Source organism: Zootoca vivipara, chromosome 7 (assembly GCF_963506605.1).
Source record: "Zootoca vivipara chromosome 7, rZooViv1.1, whole genome shotgun sequence".
Classification (NCBI taxonomy): Eukaryota; Metazoa; Chordata; class Lepidosauria; order Squamata; family Lacertidae; genus Zootoca; species Zootoca vivipara.
This window is the reverse complement of record NC_083282.1, coordinates 49,435,788-49,453,119: the sequence shown is the minus strand read 5'-3', so window position 1 is coordinate 49,453,119 and position 17,332 is coordinate 49,435,788. Positions and strand designations below refer to the sequence as shown.

Genomic DNA, 17,332 nt, shown 5'->3' with positions numbered 1-17,332 from the left:
GAAGCCATTTCCTTCTGCTGTGCCACTTCACTGTCTACCACTCCGTAGCATTAAGATTTTCTAGGTAGCGTTGGAGCTCTGGAGCAGGGCTTTTTGTTTTGTTTTTAAATTGTTTTTCAAATAAGTGTTACTGATTTTCAATTAAGCATCAAGCAGGGTTGAACATTAAAGTAGCAGACCAAGGCTGCAATGAAACAAAACCAAAACACATTCCCCCACCCCACCCCAAAGCACAAGGGCCAGACTTTTGGAACGCATTCTGTACTGGATGAGGATGGGGAAGTATACGGGGGGGGGGGACACCCCAAAGTTTTGTATGTACAAATTCTGATGGATTTATGCAGTTGAGGCTCATATAGCAGGCATAGGAATTTGTGCAACCAGTATCTCTGTCATATGGCCAACAATCTTTAATACCTGGGAAGGATATTTGGGTAAGTTGGCCAGTGCAATGGTACAAGCCGATTAGGATGGAGATGCACAGAACCAGAGATGAATGTCTTCCATCATAGGCCTGCTCTTGCTGATTCAGGATGCTTGGAGCAAGAACATGGGACCAGGAGCCAAGGAAGTTGAGCAGGGATAAAACTGGAGAGCTTTTATCCTGTGATTGCCTTTCTTTCTGTGGTTGGCTTTTCTTTTCTTCTTTCTTTCTTCTAACTGGAGATTGGCTAACCTTTCCTGTTACCCTTTCCTCTGTGTGTTCTGTGTATTGTGATTTTGGTTTTTGAGGGGGGAGGGGGTCTTAATGAAGGGTTAGTGGTTGAAGGGTATTTTGAACTGATTCTGGTTCTCTGTCTATTCTTGTGGTTTGGCCTATGCATCGGAAAGTACCTAGAAATTCCAATCTTTTCAGCTGTTCAAATTTATTTAGTCCAAAATACTCTCCCTTCCTTTTCTAGAGTCCACAAAGCAGGAGCTGCCATTACCAGGTTGGGAAAACTCATAAATAGTGTGTCGTCCCTCCCACCATGCCCTCATTCCTCTATCCCAAACTAAGAAAATAATTGGCTGGTTTATAAGAAGATTAAATTGTGTGCACAAAGTGGCCCACACCCAAAATTCAGTTCAGCTTAATAATAATAAAAACTCACAGTTGAAGAACAGCATAGAATGGGGGGAAATATCTTTTTAAAAGGATCTGTCCTTGTAGTCAGTAGCACACATTATATGATGACCAGATGTAACTGTAGAACACTTTTACATACTGGTATATCTTAATTCTAGTCAATAACATGTCTTCCACAAAAGACAGACAATACATTGCCTGAGAGTTAGGGCTGACATGCTAGTCAACTGATGCTTGTTAGATTATGGCAAGATTTTGTCAAATATTCGAAGAATGCCCATGGCAGTGTTATTGAGTTGTTAAAAATTATTATATCGTTATGGTCTCATTTGTTAAGAAGGGGAGGGGCGAATGTATCTTGCCCCCTAAGCCTGCAGCTGACAGGCACAAACCTAGAAGCACGTCAAAGCTTTTAATTTAAGGCATATCTGAACAGAAATGCAAGCAGTCATCAGTGGTACTGCCTAGTAAGTAAAGTATCTGACTAGGGGGAGGGAGTGCTCAGAAAATAGGTCTCTCAACTCTGCCCTTGCAGTACTGTTGTTGCAAACCTATTTAAGAGGACCTTTTAAGTGCATGCCCATAAGTTCTGCCCTGTATCGCTGAACCACGCTAACTCTGACCAGTGTGGTTTTGTGTTCTGCAATGCCAGAAGACTGGGCAAATCAGTAGTATGCAGGTCCTGTTTACCACCTTGAGTCTTTAAAGGGAGAACCAAAGGTAAACTGAGAAAACTGCAAAAAGATCCTTTGGCCCAATTATCTACATCCAGGCTTAGGACTGTGCAAATTAGCCCCTCACAAATAGCAAAGAATCATTTAACTACCCAGGCACTTTTTACTCCTCTTGGCACTACTCTGAGAGTTATGTGCATGCAACTCAGGAAGCCTAAGCTTGTCCATATACAGCAACACACTGTTTATTTTGTATAGCTCTGCACAGGAAAGTGCAGTGACCAGATCTAGTGCATTGCTTGCACTAATAACTCTGCAATCTATAAAAGAATGTTGCCGTCAGTGCCCAGACCTGCATCAGATTTGGAGAACCACAGAACAGGGCGGTCTGCTCTGACTTCCTGCACATCTTCCTTGATTTGTAAAGTTGAAGAAGTTACCTATTGAGATAAGCCTCATACCATCCACTCCTTTCTTCCTCATTTCCATTGTGCCACGTGCCCCAGATCATCATGTGGATTCAGTAAAACAGGCTGCATTAGAAAGCGGCCTGGGACAGATGTAGTTTGTTTACAAAATGAAGTCTGACATCCTGTGATGCTTTGAAGTCCCATTATTGATACCTGTTATGGATTATGCAAACTCCCCCCCTCCCTGCAGTGCCCATTATGACAGCAGAGGCACTAACCATATTTCTTTTCTTTCCTCCCTCCTCTTCACACAGGCTATGAACTTGGTAAGTGCACTTCAGTCTTGTTTCTGCCCCATCAAGTGTTCTCTGCTTGGTGATTGTCTTTATCCTTATGCTGAGTGTTTAATTTAGTTGTATGCTGTGTGCTGCCTTGGTATCTATACTGGTGAAGGAGGGGCCATACAGCTTTTAAATAAATAAATCCCCATGGATAGGTATTAGGAAAAGTATTAGAGAGTGCAGATGAGGTGCAGGGGGTGCTGGAAGTGCAAAATTAATAGCTGAGATGAGCATCTTTTGGAGACTTTGGACACAAAACTGGCTAAACACCAGCACCTTAAATGGGTGCTTGTGTTCTCCTCCTTTGATCTACAGACTTGTTGCACTGCTCTAAAGGATTTATTATCTATGACTAGTAAGATCTCTGGAAAAATGAGTTGGGGGGGGAGAGAGGGGGGAAATGGCATAAAACAGCTTGCTTGAATGGTTCACTGCTAGTATGTTTTGATAAGCCTGAATGCAGCTAACTGTCCCCCATTAATTTGTCTTCAGTGGGCCATCAAGGCCAGTGTTAGTAACTCTCCCTTCTGCTTCTCCTCTTCTGTCCTGTTTTCAAGGATCAGGTCTCAAAGGACAAGGCTCTGCAGAGCATGGCTTCCATGTCATCGGCACAGATCGTATCTGCCAGTGTCCTGCAGAACAAGCTCAGCCCCCCTCCTCCACTCCCTCAGGCTGTCTTCTCTGCTGCTCCCAGGGTAAGGGGTGTTCCAACACTTTCCCTGCCTGGTTAGGAAGATCAGGCCCAGGAGGACGGCATGGAGTCGATGCTTCTGCAAGACAGCAGCTTCTCTTATAGGGCTGGGTGACTAGCGCAGAGATGGTTCCAGAGAGGATATTTATTTATTTACTTACCGTATCTGTTGTTGTGTTCCTGACCCAGTAGGCTTAGTTTAAATCAGACATCATAAGCGTAATTTACGTATTTCATACCCAACATCCATGTTTCCCTAATTTTCATTTTTGCCCAGTTTACTTAAAAAAAGAAAAGAAAGGAAAACCTAACTCATGCTCTTCCTCCAACACCTGCTCCTTTCGCTGTCACATATGGGAGTGGTTCTCCAGTTGTTGTTAAACTCCTTTGAGACTCAGCTAGCATGGCCAACGGTCAAAGAAGATGGGAGTTGTAATCCACTAACATCTGGAAAAACCATAGGTTCTCCATCCCTGCCCTAATTCTTCTTATCTCCACATGCCATCAGCACCACCACCATCAAATAGTAGCAAATCTGGCCCACCCTTTCCCCTTAGTGGCTCACAGGAGAATGGAGGACATGTACTGGCTTGGTGTGAAACTCCCAGCTGTAGTCTTGACTCTCCTCAGCTGTGTGGTGGTATTTCCACACTATTCTAAAGAAACTGACTAGCCGTTGCCATTCTGTAACAATAAACCCCCTTAAACAACTTTGATGAACCTGAACAACAGTAGCTGTGAAGTCTGATGGTAGGAATATGCATGACAATGTTTTCTGTGTTCATTTTTTGTTTCCTCAGTTTTGGAGTGGGCCTATCCCAGGACAGTCTGGACCTTCTCAGGAGTAAGTGAAAAGCAATTGTTAGTTTGGTGGATAATTACAAGGCTTAGCAGTTAGAGGAGGGTACTCGCATAGCATTTCTGAATTGTTCCACAGAAATCGATGCCACATTGTGCAAAATCTCTCTCAAACAACTTGATTGCTTATGCCTCCACTTCTAAACTGCTATGTTCATAATCTTCCATAGGGTCAACTCAGGTATGCATAATTGCATGTGGGGATTGCTCCAATTCAAGTCTCATGTAGGGAAATCATTTATTTGAAAGCTCCTCCATATAGGGCCACACTGGGGGGGAAATCGGAGAGAGAGTTCAGATCAAGACTTCTTTATCTGATGTGGTAGATTTTTGACATTACACGCAATATTCATTGGGAGGGGCGTGTTGGTGTTTCAAATAAACAATTCCTCAACTGTATACTGTCAGGGTTTGAAGAATTCTCCCAGCTGGTATCTTGAGATTTTAGGGATTGAACCTGGTACCTTCTGCATGTGAAACATGTACACAAATGGCCCTTCCTTTATTTCGCTAAGTCAGCATCTCCAGTGAGAATGCTTCACTGTTTATGTAGCCATAATAAAATGCACTACAAACTGCAGTCCCAGAAACCCTCTTGAAGTACAGTGGTACCTCTACTTACGAACGGCGCTCCGTCCGCCATCTTGGATGCAGTTTAGATAGGGTGCTTTTGACTTACGAATTTTTTCTCCCAATGCATTCCTATGGGATTCGACTTACAATTTTTTTTCTACTTATGAATGTGCGTTCGGAACGCATTAAATTCATAAGTAGAGGTACCACTGTAATTATTTCCTTCGGGTATCCAGAAACTCCTAAATATATTTGTTATTCTTCACAGGAAACCTCAAAGCAGTTTACAAAATCTAGTTGTATATAAATTTTATGAAATAATTATAAATAAAATACTTTTATTTTAAAATAAAAACAAATAATATAGTGGAATGTTTCTTGGTCAGGTTCCTACGGGTTGGTTACATTAGGCCTGCAGATAGACTGCTCTTTTTTCTGAAATAGTGGGGAAGGCAAATGAGGGGTAGCCCTGTAATGGCTGGTGGATGTAGGTATATGAGAGGCCACCATAGAGTTACCTTGATAATTTCTGCAAGACATCTGCCCTTCGAGTAACTTGGGGTGTGCGCAGATAACAGGAACAATGTGACATTCTGACTAACATACTTAACACTATTTTGTTTTTCAGCATTAAACCTTTTGCACAACCAGCCTACCCCATCCAGCCACCCATGCCTCCATCACTAGCCAGTAAGTGATTTTGTTTCTCCAACTAACTGATGCTCTGCCTCATAATGTTTTCTTGGCTCCCCTGCCACTACCAGCGCCCAGTCCTGTTTATTCATACAGACAGTTCTAGCTGTTTCCTCAGGACCTCACTGAGAACTTGAACTTTTTTCTTGGCCCAGCCATGATGGTGAATCTCTTTGATTTCATTCATAGAAACTGAATGCCTTATTGTCTATTCCAAAGAGTTTATTCTTTCCATCCTGCCATTAGCGGTGATGGTACCTGTATGTTCTCCCCACCCTCATAGAGCTTTCGGGGTGCAATTTAGATTGGGGAAAAGCAGTGCAGTGGAGAGGCCTTGCTGTTGCTGGCCTAATTCAGCCCCCTTCCGTGGCACTTGCTAAGCTTTTCAAAAAGAAAAGAGGATGATCTACTCATGGGTCTTCCATCATCTTGCCTGCTTTGAGTGAGAGGGATTCTACCTTAACATTTGCCTAGGATGTTTCTGTATGATGGAGATGAAAGCAAAGTTATCATGGAGCGCCTTGTCTTCCCAACCATGGTCACATTTTGCTTGCAAGGAAATATGGCAAAAGAGCTGAAATAAAATATAAATAAATGCCCCTTTTTACACCTTAGCTGCTTCCAGTTTTTTTTTGACTCAATAAATGATATTTTGCATTTAATTATTTGAACAAAGCCTTTTATATTTTAACTAGCCTCTATGCTGCCCTTTGATCCCTTCATATTACCCACAGAATGTCATCCATGAGATGGATTGTGTAGATGGAAGACAATTTTTGTAGCAGGAAATGATGCAGTGAATCAGGAAGCCCATCTGTTCTGTCCAGTGATCTTCTTGATGCTCTAAAGCAGAGCTTTCTAAACTCTGTGTCGCGACACATTACTGTGTCCACTGCAGTGTGTAGGTGTGTTGCGCAAATGCTCCCCACGCTCCTCCTGGGGCTGGAAAGGGGTTGGTTTAACTACCGGTTCGCTAGTGAAACTGAATTACTGTGTCGTGAAATGATGCATGTCTAAAAACTCTGTCACCAACATGAAAAGTTTGGAAAGCTCTCCTCTAAAGACACCTCCATGGTAGTAGAAGGGTAGCTTCCTGGATTGCTGTAGTACTTGGAAGTTTTAAATTGTATTTTATCTAGTCTGCTTCATTCCTCTTTGCTTCATCTGGAGTTTAAGAGATTGCACCTTTTTTGTTTACAAGCAGTCTTGCTTAACGTTCAGGGGAAAATAAATCCATTTCAGTTCTTCCATTTTCTAAATGCAGGGGCATCCCAGAGCTATTACAAATATGAAATGCCTAAAATTTAAATTTGAATCTTTACAACTTTAGAGAGTCTTGTTGCATTGTAACTGCTATCTGGGCAATAAGGAAGGAAATAGTCGTTGGCTTCTTGGAAGGATGGGCAACTAGGCCAGATGGGGGAGCATTAAAAGGTTGTCATCTCTGCAGCTGAAACCTTCCCCTACAGTGCTCAAGAATGTGAAAAACACTTTCTTTTTTCCAGGCTACGAGCCCCTGGCTCCTCTCCCACCTGCTGCCTCGGCTGTGCCAGTCTGGCAGGACCGCACAATCGCCTCCACCAAACTGCGGCTCCTTGAGTATTCAGCGTTTATGGAAGTGCAGCGTGACCCTGAAACGGTAACTCTTAGGAGGAAAATGTTTGGTGCTGCAGGAGCTGGTGGCAGTGGTGTTTTTCAGCTCTTACAATGCATTGGGTCTCTGCAGAAAACTGCCCTCTTTTCTGACCTGCATAAAGCCTGGCATTCACTTACCAGCCCCATGTAATAAATGCTGCCAGAGACTCAAGCTCTGGTCTCCCTGTGCTGTTATGTGTAATGTAGACACACATCACGTTGGCTGTATTTTTACAGCCCTTTTGTCTAGGCTGGAGTCACCAGTGCCATGCAGCTTCCATCAACTCCACCCCCATTGTTCTGCCCGGACACAGAGGTCCAGTACCAAGGGCCTTGTGGCGGTTCCCTCATTGCGAGAAGCCAAGTTGCAGGGAACTAGGCAGAGGGCCTTCTCGGTGGTGGCGCCCGCCCTGTGGAACGCCCTCCCATCAGATGTTAAAGAGAAAAACAGCTACCAGATTTTTTGAAGCCATCTGAAGGCAGCCCTGTTTAGGGAGGCTTTTAATGTTTAATAGATTCTTTTATTTCATTTTTCTGTTGGAAGCCGCCCAGAGTGGCTGGGGAAACCCAGCCAGATGGGCGGAGTAAAATAAATTATTATTATTATCATCATTACCCATGCTGGCCTGAGCTGTTGGAAGTTGGAGCTCAACAACATCTGGAGAGCATCATGTTGGCTGCTCCTGGTCTGGATGGTGGTAGCTGGCAACAAGGCAGCTGAGTTTTGAATTTTGCAGTGCAGTCTCAGCAGGAGTATCTGATTGCCTTTGTCATGGCTGAATCTTTGTAATGGAGAACACTACCTTCCGCTCCCACATTTTGTTGCATTTTGTGTTTCCCACCCTACAGTATAGCAAGCACCTCTTTGTGCACATTGGACAGACGAACCCCTCGTACAGCGACCCACTGCTGGAGGCAGTGGACATCCGCCAGATCTATGACAAGTTCCCTGAGAAGAAAGGTGGCCTGAAGGAGCTCTATGAGAGGGGGCCCCAGAACTCCTTTTTCCTGGTCAAGTTCTGGGTAAGAATCATGCAGCCTGAAGCCCGAACAATACCTCTGAAAAATACCATTATTGGGCACTTCTTCATCGGACAACGCGGCTAAGGAAATTAGACCAGAGGATCATGGTTACGTTATTCTCCTATCTGAATGTGAATGTTGTTTGACAATAGGAGGGGGAATGCTTTCTGGCTTCAGATTCTCCACACAGCAGTAGGCAGTCACATGTTTGATGTGGTTTTGCCTGGTGGCACTGTGGTCTAAACCACAGAGCCTAGGGCTTGCCGATCAGAAGGTTGGCAGTTTGAATTCCCACTATGGGGTGAGCTCTCGTTGTTCGGTCCCTGCTCCTGCCAACCTAGCAGTTCGAAAGCACGTCAAAGTGCATGTAAATAGGTACCGCTACAGTGGGAAGGTAAACGGTGTTTCCGTGCGCTGCTCTGGTTCGCTAGAAGCGGCTTTGTCATGCTGGCCATATGACCTGGAAGCTGTACGCCGGCTCCCTCGGCCAGTAAAGTGAGATGAGCACCGCAACCCCAGAGTCGTCCGCGACTGGACCTAATGGTTAGGGGTCCCTTTACCTTTACCTATATGCTAAGCAAGCTTGACTCCCATAGCACATACTGCAATACCAGCAGGTGTTTTATATTGGCTTTGCTCTACCATCTGCATTTTTAATGCCACTCTGTGGCATTCAGCCTGGTTTGAGCCTCCTTTGGAACTGTGACTTAATATTGCCTAAAAGCTGTCACTCTCCCCTGCCGCCAAATCTTAAAAGCTGTTGTAGTCCCACACTAAGCACTTTCAGTTCGTCTTCTCGGCCCTTAGCTAAAAATACGTAAGCCAATGTAGTCCAGCATGGAATGCTTGTGAGACTTCATTTCAAATTCCAGCTCAGCTGTGGACTTTGGCCGAGTCACGGTGAACCTCCATTCTCCATCTACAAAATAGGCATAACAGCAAAGAGTGGCAGTGAGGATGAATGAGATAAGGGTTAGAAAGCAGCTTGCTATTTTTAAATACTTATGTCAATAATTAGCAATATCACCATGAATACACTTCTCTGTTGGCATCTTCACTCCCCTCAGTGAATGCATCCCGTAACTCTTGGGTCGGAGACCTCCACACCCCAAGCAGAAAGCCACAATCCGTATTTGATTTATAACACCTCCTTCCTGCCCTTGCTCTAGGCGGATCTGAACAGCACCATTCAGGATGGTCCTGGTGCTTTCTATGGTGTAAGCAGTCAGTATAGCAGTGCAGAAAACATGACCATCACAGTCTCCACTAAAGTGTGCTCCTTCGGAAAGCAAGTAGTCGAGAAGGTGGAGGTGAGTCCTGCGCTTCCTTTGGGTGTGGTACCAGCAGGAAGGGAATGTTGCAGAGTGGGTGAAGAACATAGCAGTTAATGTGGGACTGGAAGTTAAGTTCTTGGGAAGAACGTACAGCCCAAAGGGAAAGTGCTTTGAGACTCTTTAAGTGCTAACAGTCCACACGTGTAATAAGTAGCAATGTATGCATTATCAGAATGTCAATATAGTCCTCTCTTCCCTTTCCCCTGCTGCTTAATTAAGGATAATTAAGGTGTGCCACCTACCCAGTTCTACACCATGCTTGAATGCCATTCTATAAACAATAATAAATAAATAAATCTCTCCCATATTATTGCACCTTCAGTGGCTTCTTTGTTAGGGTCTATACCTTATTGATGCTTTTTCTGCAGACGGAATTTGCCCGGATGGAGAACGGACGGTGTGTGTACCGAATCCATCGGTCCCCCATGTGCGAGTATATGATCAACTTTATCCATAAACTGAAACACCTCCCAGAAAAATACATGATGAACAGCGTCCTGGAGAATTTCACCATCCTGCAGGTAAATAACACTTTCCTTCTATCCTGAATCCTTTCCAGCTGGTGCAAGGAGTAACTTCTGTCTAGATGTTCATAGTAGGCTTTTCATGGCTGAAGAAACAAACTGGATAGTTTCAAAATTGGTCATACTTGGCGTAAAAACCCATTGAAATAAATTTTACAAGTTAGTCCATTGATTTCAATGAGTTTACCCGTAAGAATGACTAAATCTGGGCCTGTAGCAGCAAAAGCAGACACCTTCATCTGCCCTACTTGTAATAAAACCTATCTTCGCCCCTACAGCTAGAAGCAGGCGCTGTATCTCTCCAATGGTTTGACTTTAGGCACACTCTTCCATTGTCCCCCAAGACAGATGGTTGCCAATAACAAGGATCCAACCAAAATAACAATTGCATTCCTTTCCTCCTGTTGCTTTTTGTTCTGCCTTTCAATGTCAGAAGAAGGCGATGGCTTGTCATGAAGACATTTCTTATGAGGAAAATATTTTGTTCAGCACATGTGAGATCCTTTGGCAAGGACAAGCTCATGTAGTCTGTTCCTCATTTAACGTGCTGTCCTGCCATCCATTATATGTGTTGGCTCAGTTGAGTAACTTTTTGCAGTCCTTAATCCCCCCCTTCAAAATATTTTTATTTGGTCAGGTGGGCATCTGTCTCATCCTCGCAAGTAGAGAGGAGCTTAATTTTACCAGTGTCTTAGGTTCATTCTCAGGTACAGAAGTTATCTTCAGGTAAAGTTATCTTCACCACTTGGCAGGTTATAGGCAATGTGTTAAAAGTTACCACTTAAATCTTAAATCACCACTATCTTTAGAATTGTGACTTCGATTTTTGAGATTTTGTAATTCAGCAAATAAGTCCTACTGAAATCAAGTGGATAGATGGTGAAAGTAAAGAGGATCGAAATAATAAACACACATGTTGAAAGGGGGAGCAATTTCTCATACTTTATTTTGTACTTGGGTGATAACTGCATCTGTATTATGTTTGTTGATTGTGATGCGTATATTTAAATTGCAATAGGGAAAGGCTCAAACTTCTGCTTCCATATTTTAAAAGAGACGGTGGCTTTTGAAACAAGCGTGCTCTTTGCAGCTGTTGTAATTTCCACCTCCCTCTCAAATCTCATTTTGTGTCATGACTCTTTAGATGGTGATGTGCAAGCCACTCCACTCTGGGACTCCCTTTTCCGCTGAAGAGTGGGATACAGTAGTTTTCGAAAGAAATAAAGTACTCGGCTTCTGTACCTGAGTACAAAATACAATATGAGAGCTCTTACTATTGGAACCCAGCTTTAAAAAACTATGCCATTTCTCTGGTCTCAATGTCTGACTTTCCCAGTCCATCTTCCCGTATCTCACGGTATGTGTGTGTTCTTCCTCCCTCAGGTTGTTACGAACAGAGATACCCAGGAAACCTTGCTCTGCATAGCCTTTGTTTTTGAGGTATCCACCAGCGAGCACGGAGCCCAGCATCATGTGTACAAGTTGGTCAAAGACTAGAGGCCCCTTTGGGGTGACCGGGCAATTTGAGGAAGAAGAGAAGACGTCTTGTCAGAGAAGCCACCCGAATAGGATGCCTTGACGCAAGTCTTTTGAAAAATGAACACACAACACACACACAAAGCAATGCCAAAAAGACTGTATAACAATCACAGATGTTTTCTACTTAGGAACAATTTTTTAAAAAAGAAAAAAAAGAAAAGCGTGACAGGAAAGCATATAGCAGAAGGAGAGCTGTATCAAGGAGGACTGTTCCTGGGGGCTCGGTCATCAGTATTTCAGGAGACATTGGCGCCAAGGCCTGGTACCTCTGGATATCTCTCCCGTCACACAACACTAGAACAGCATCTAGTGAAACAAGACTGCCAACTACTTCTTAATACCTGGATGTGCCTATATATCCCGTGCCAATTTGTCCTCAAAACCTGGGTGGTTTCATTTAGAGAAAAGCGTTCTGTGAGGGCTGCTAAGGATGTCTGTTCTGGGAAGGGATGGGGAATCAGATGCTGCCTTGTTTATTTGACCGATCCCACTCTGTTCGAGACACCGACAAAAAAGATGAAGAGTTTTCTTCCATCTCTTTGACCCAGGCTGCGTGCAGAGCCAGCACAGGAAATTGGCAGCTTGCGTCATGTGGCACACATGCCACCCATGGGTTAATTGCAAGAAAACGATTTTGTTCCAACATTTTCCTGGGCATTTTCTATTGCAGGATGTGGTGGTGGTGGGAGGGCGCCAGGAGTTGATTATGGCAGGAATGTGGTGATTTTACATCCATGTGCCAGATGTTTGGATAATAGACAGGAGTAGGGTTGCAGGATCGTGTGTGTGTGTGTGCGCGCGCGTGCCAACAAGGAATGGAGAGACTTAAAGATATCTGTCTGTGGGATGTTAAAAGGTTAGAGTATGTATTAAGAGGAAGGAGGGCTGCTCAGCTGGAGGAGAGCAATTCAGGAAATCATAGATTTGCAATCATAGGGTTGCAGATAAGCAGGCTGACCCTAGTTGAGCAAAGAGATGACTGGAAAAATATTAGGGCTGGCTAAGGTTGAGTTACTTGGGGGGGAAATCTGAATTTGTATGGGATTTTTAACCAGCTCTCGATGGAGCATTATTGTTGTTGTTGTTATTATTACATCTGCCATGTCAAAAACAGCATGAGATAAGCTTAGACCAAAGTTCTTGCTGCCTGGGCATTGTTCTGGTAAGGTATTAATTTCCCTTCTGCTTCTCTGTTCATCTGTGGTAGTCATCCAGGAAAGGGCATGATCTAAATATCACGATGCAAATCTTTCCTCTGGATTATGTACTTCCCACCTAGGATATCTTTGTGGAGGCTGCTTAAAAAAACCAACAACACCAAAGCGTAAATTGCGTATTCTGGCAGCCTAAACCCAAGGAGGTGCTGAAAGATGAAACAAAGTACAATAATGTCATACAGAATCCCTCTTCATTTGAAAGCTGTACTGTTTGCTGTTGGAAATGCTGAAGAAAGTTTCTGTGTAGGGTTTAAGTATAAACATGAGCCCCAATACCTTAAGCTTGGAGACTAAGACAGTGGGCTTATGATTTAAATTGGTGCTTATAGGAATCCTGTTACATGAACAGTGCCAAGATATCAGTAACCTCACTGTACATGGCACCTCCGGGGCTCAGGCCCATAGGTTTCAGCTATACTTTGTCTAAATGCTAGTTTGTAGTTTTAAATAATAGAGGAACTAACAGAATGTAATGTTTGTGCCTTCCTTCCTTTATTTTTTACCATTGAACTTTTTCTGTTTTGTCCTTCAGCTTTTCCCTGGCTACATGGTGATTTGTTTGCTTTTAAGTTGGTTGATTTTCTTTTTCAAAAAAATTCTCCTTGCTGCTCCATCCTTTCTTTAGTCTGGTACATAGCTGCCAAGTTATCCCTTTTTTAAAGGGATTTTCCCTTATGCTGAATAGGCTTCCTCGCGAGAAAAGGGAAAACTTGGCAGCTATGGTCTGGTATACTCTTACTCCACCCACTTAGACAGACTAATCTCCACCCTATGCTGCCATGGGCCTGGTGAGATTCCTATGGAGAAGCCTCAAAACATTGGAAAAAGGTGCAATACAATGCAAAAGAAAAAGAAAAGCCATTTGCAAGCAAGGAGAGAATTTGAGGTTTCCACTTCTACGAGGAAATTGGAAGGCACAGACTTGAGTTTGCAATTACATTTTTTTAATGCTTGGGGTATTTGACTATAGCTTTAAATGGAGGTTGGCTCAAGACATTTTGCTCTCTGAGGCTGAGCAGCAAATGCTCCCCCCACCCTCAGTGCATAGTTCTTAAGGCTGGTTGAGTTATTTTGGCACCTGAGGCAGAAAATCCCACAGGTGCATCTTCCCACCCCTGGTAATTTCACATGTTTCTGCCATTTCCATGAGACATCAACACAGCTGCCTGAGGAGACCATTTCACTCTATCTAATGGTAGGACCAGACCCAATTTGTAAGAAGAAATTTCACCACCAGGATCATTTTCATAGTGGTATCAAGATTTGTGCAATGAGATTCCCAAAGAGACAGTGGAAGGGAGCTAGGAATTCAGGGTGTGTTGGCTGTGGGCAAAAAAATTCTGCTAAAAGCAGATTGTGGTGATGCTGAAGTACTGGGTGCCTTTCATTGGAACGTAAGGGTCAGGTTTTTTTAGAGCTCCACCCTTCTCTGTTGTCTGTCTTAGAAGGTAGGAGATAATGTAATGGAGATGCCTCGTAAAGTCTTGATGTCTAGCTTTTCATAACTGACTTGGGGCCTCTCCTTCAGGCCTGGCCTGTATCACCACTGCATTGTTGATTTAGCACCCATGTTTCGACTGTGGATAAAGGACAAAGGCATTGGCTAACCCAAACTTAAGTCTGGCTGACGCAGGCTAAGAATGTTCCCAGGAGCCTTCGGACTGCCTTTTGAGTACAACATGCAGCTGAGAGGTGACACCATGAGAACAACTGACAGAATTGTTTCCCAGCTTTTTGAAGGACATTTTTAATTAATATAATGATTTTTTTTCCTGTGAAGTGTTTTGAATTGATGCCACCCAAGAACTTCTGGAAAACTCCACTAGAATGTTGAAATGAACACTCCTCTGTGTGTTATGTGGGACCCCTGAGGTGGTAATGGGAATGGTACGTGGAGACTGGTTTGGTAGATCAGCAAGTCACAAATTGCTCAGGAACAGTGCCTTACTTTGCAACACATGTTGCATTCCTGGGGGATGAGCAACAGCTGCAGAAAGTTCTAAAAATCAGTTGTAATCTAAATTCAGGTGAGCACTTCTTCTATCCCCTGCCTCCAATGTGATAATCCTACTGCATCGCCCTTGGCAAAGCTGATGGTCCCATGCATCTCTGTATGTGATGTCTTGGGCAAACTGGTCTCTCTAGTGCCACAACTCTTTCTCCGGTGTATTATTACTCTTAGGAAGAACTGGCTAGTTTGTGAAAGCCAGCTTGAAGTTCAGGTACGTTTCTGAGACCCCTGTGCATTGGGCGGGGGGAGAGGTACAGCATCCTTGGAACTGAATAACAGTTATTGCTATTATAGTGGGAGGAGGTAGAGTTAAAAGAGGCAGGATGTTGAATTGCTTATGATTACAGCCAGAGCCTTTGCATCTGTAAGGAGAGGAGAGCTGGCTAGTTTATATGTAGCATGTTTATTTTCATTCCTAGATCAAAAACTCTGGGAATTAAGGCTAAAACTTTCCCTGTTCTCCTTAACCTATGTACAATAGATTTCCCTTTTCTGCTAAACATACTTTTTTTAAGGGAGGGCATATATAAACCCCTGGGGCAGAGACTTCAGTGTACAACATGGGGGAAGTGGAGCAGAGCCTTAGTCTTGCCTAAACCCCAACTTCCTTATAGAAAAACTGTTTCTTGTATTTTATCCACAATCTTCAACCCAGCTGGAGTCTTTGGAATAAACCTCCTCCAAAACTGGACTATGTTACATTTCTCATCTTTCCCCTTTTCAGTCCTTTCGTGCCATCCCATTCTTGCTTTCAGTGCAACATGTAGTTAGATCCATTCCCCAGCCTTCCTGCTTCTAGAATCCCCTGCACGCTGGCCACAAGTATGAGCACAAATACAAACCACTGCCCATCTGGGTGTCCCTCAGAGAATGGCAGCAAGGCTAAAGAAATGCCAGCTTCACGAATCTCTCTTAGTTGGACATAATACTGGTACCCAAAAACTCAAGTCACCAAGTCTCATGTCACCCCACATCCCATGTATTTATGAATTTCACATGAAGTACTGTTTTATTTTTTTAAAGACTTTGTAAAGCTTACCAGGGTTATGGTCACCTTTTTAGAGCTCTGTCAGTCCACATTGTAAAACCATTTTTATGTATTATATTTTGTGTATTTTTTTTAATCCAGCTGTGATGGGTTGTATCATATATTGTTGTGTTTACTGTATGTCCATCTTCAAGTAGATGAGACAGTGGAGCTTCTAGAAAGCTATGGTCTGCTGAAAACTATTAAACTTATTTGTTCATGGGTTGGCTCAAACACCTGTTCGCATTCTTCCCTTTATTTTCTCTTGTATGTTCATGAGCATTGCACCAGCAATAAGAAGCTGCAATTGGATCCACGTCATCAGCCGCTGTCAGCAGAAGTCCTCCACAGGGACTTGTGCAACTGGCACTCTCATCCCCATGTGTTCCCCCCATGTCTTCTAAATTTTTTTGGGGGGGGGAGTGTCAGGAAAAGTTCCACACATGGAGACTGTAACTGCGTATCATTCCACCTAGCAAGCTGATTGCTTGCCCAGATTGAATGATGAGAGGAGTGCAGCTTTTAATTCCACCTCTTGTCCATAATGTTTTACCAGGCCATAATCCACACTGGTCTGTGTATTTATATATGTCTACAATCTCACTGGGCAAGTGGGGGATTTTGTATTGCATTCAGCCTTCATTTGTGTAAATAGCTGTTTTAAAAAAAAGTAATAACCGTGTTTAACGTCTGCTTTGTGGCTGTGAAGTTATGGCTGGTAGGGTTTCGGGTCTGGCTTTCATACTTGGGAGTTAATATGTTGAACCCAGTTTGGAAGCAAGACTACTGTATTCAGTCCAAACACACTGATCTTTTCCAAAGCTTACAGAACTGGCACTTCGTGAAGTCATCAAGAGGCTTTCCCAATCCCCAAAGCAATTTGCACTGTTTTGTGTATGTGTCTTGTTTTAAACATTTAAAAACTGCCAGCTGCCCAAAGGGAAATTGCAATGCTCACAGCTGAGCTGGAGAGTTTTGACAGACAAATAAGCCAGTGAATCTGGCAGGTTGCAAAGGTGTGAGGGATAGGCTCACAGCTGTTCTTCATATGTTCTTCGTTTACCCCTTCTCAAAATGGAAGCCATGTATGTTTTGCAAAACGTATGTTTGTGTGGGTATTTGAAATAAATAGAAATGTGTTTGGATAATAATACATACCTATTAGCTTCAAAGTATGCAGTTACAATTGTGACTGGTTGCACTGGGATGATCCTCTGTGGGCTTGACTACTTTCCTCGCCTCACAGGTGTACAGTAGTTTAATCAAGCCATATTTTGCCACTTGTGTGCAACTATAGAGTTTGAGTGAGCCATCCAAATTAGAATTGTAACCTAGTTTGATCCTGGTTTATTAAAGCTTGCTGAAACCATAGATTTTAGGCTGGATATAATAGCAATCCATAGTTTGATTAGAACAGGGAGTAATGCAGAAGCTGTTCTCAAAAGGGGAAGAAGAAAGTGGGGAAGAAGAGAGCACTCAAACATATGGTTTGTTCCTAATCCTCCAAACCATGGTTTGAATGCAGACAGTGTCATGGAATTTCACCGTTGGAATGTCTGAATTTTACTGTTTGCTCCCTTTGACCAAAGTGGTGGTATGAGGGTTTATTCAAGTGTTTATGTTCACCTTGAACAATAAAACAGCCACTCTGACTAGCTAAAGTATGAACTCTGCTGCTTTGAATTAACTCTCAGTGAACAGTACTAATGGTCT

At 43.2% G+C, this 17,332-nt stretch overlaps 1 protein-coding gene across 6 annotated transcripts in view; it reads left to right on the top strand.

Annotated features, from left to right (window-relative positions):
* TEAD3 (TEA domain transcription factor 3) overlaps positions 1-15,853 on the top strand; it is an 89,318-nt gene extending 73,465 nt beyond the window's left edge. For 3 of the 6 annotated variants that reach the window (XM_035124334.2, XM_035124337.2, XM_035124336.2), the window contains 10 exons: positions 903-932; positions 2,468-2,479; positions 3,052-3,189; positions 3,986-4,029; positions 5,245-5,306; positions 6,815-6,948; positions 7,794-7,967; positions 9,137-9,277; positions 9,670-9,822; positions 11,209-15,853. In XM_035124334.2, coding sequence (XP_034980225.1) covers positions 903-932; positions 2,468-2,479; positions 3,052-3,189; positions 3,986-4,029; positions 5,245-5,306; positions 6,815-6,948; positions 7,794-7,967; positions 9,137-9,277; positions 9,670-9,822; positions 11,209-11,322 — 1,002 coding nt within the window. In that variant the 3' untranslated portion in view covers positions 11,323-15,853. The remainder of the gene's footprint in view (positions 1-902; positions 933-2,467; positions 2,480-3,051; positions 3,190-3,985; positions 4,030-5,244; positions 5,307-6,814; positions 6,949-7,793; positions 7,968-9,136; positions 9,278-9,669; positions 9,823-11,208) is intronic. The other 3 variants (XM_035124335.2, XM_035124339.2, XM_035124338.2) reach the window with 1 other exon arrangement.
* Positions 15,854-17,332: the final 1,479 nt, after the last annotated feature.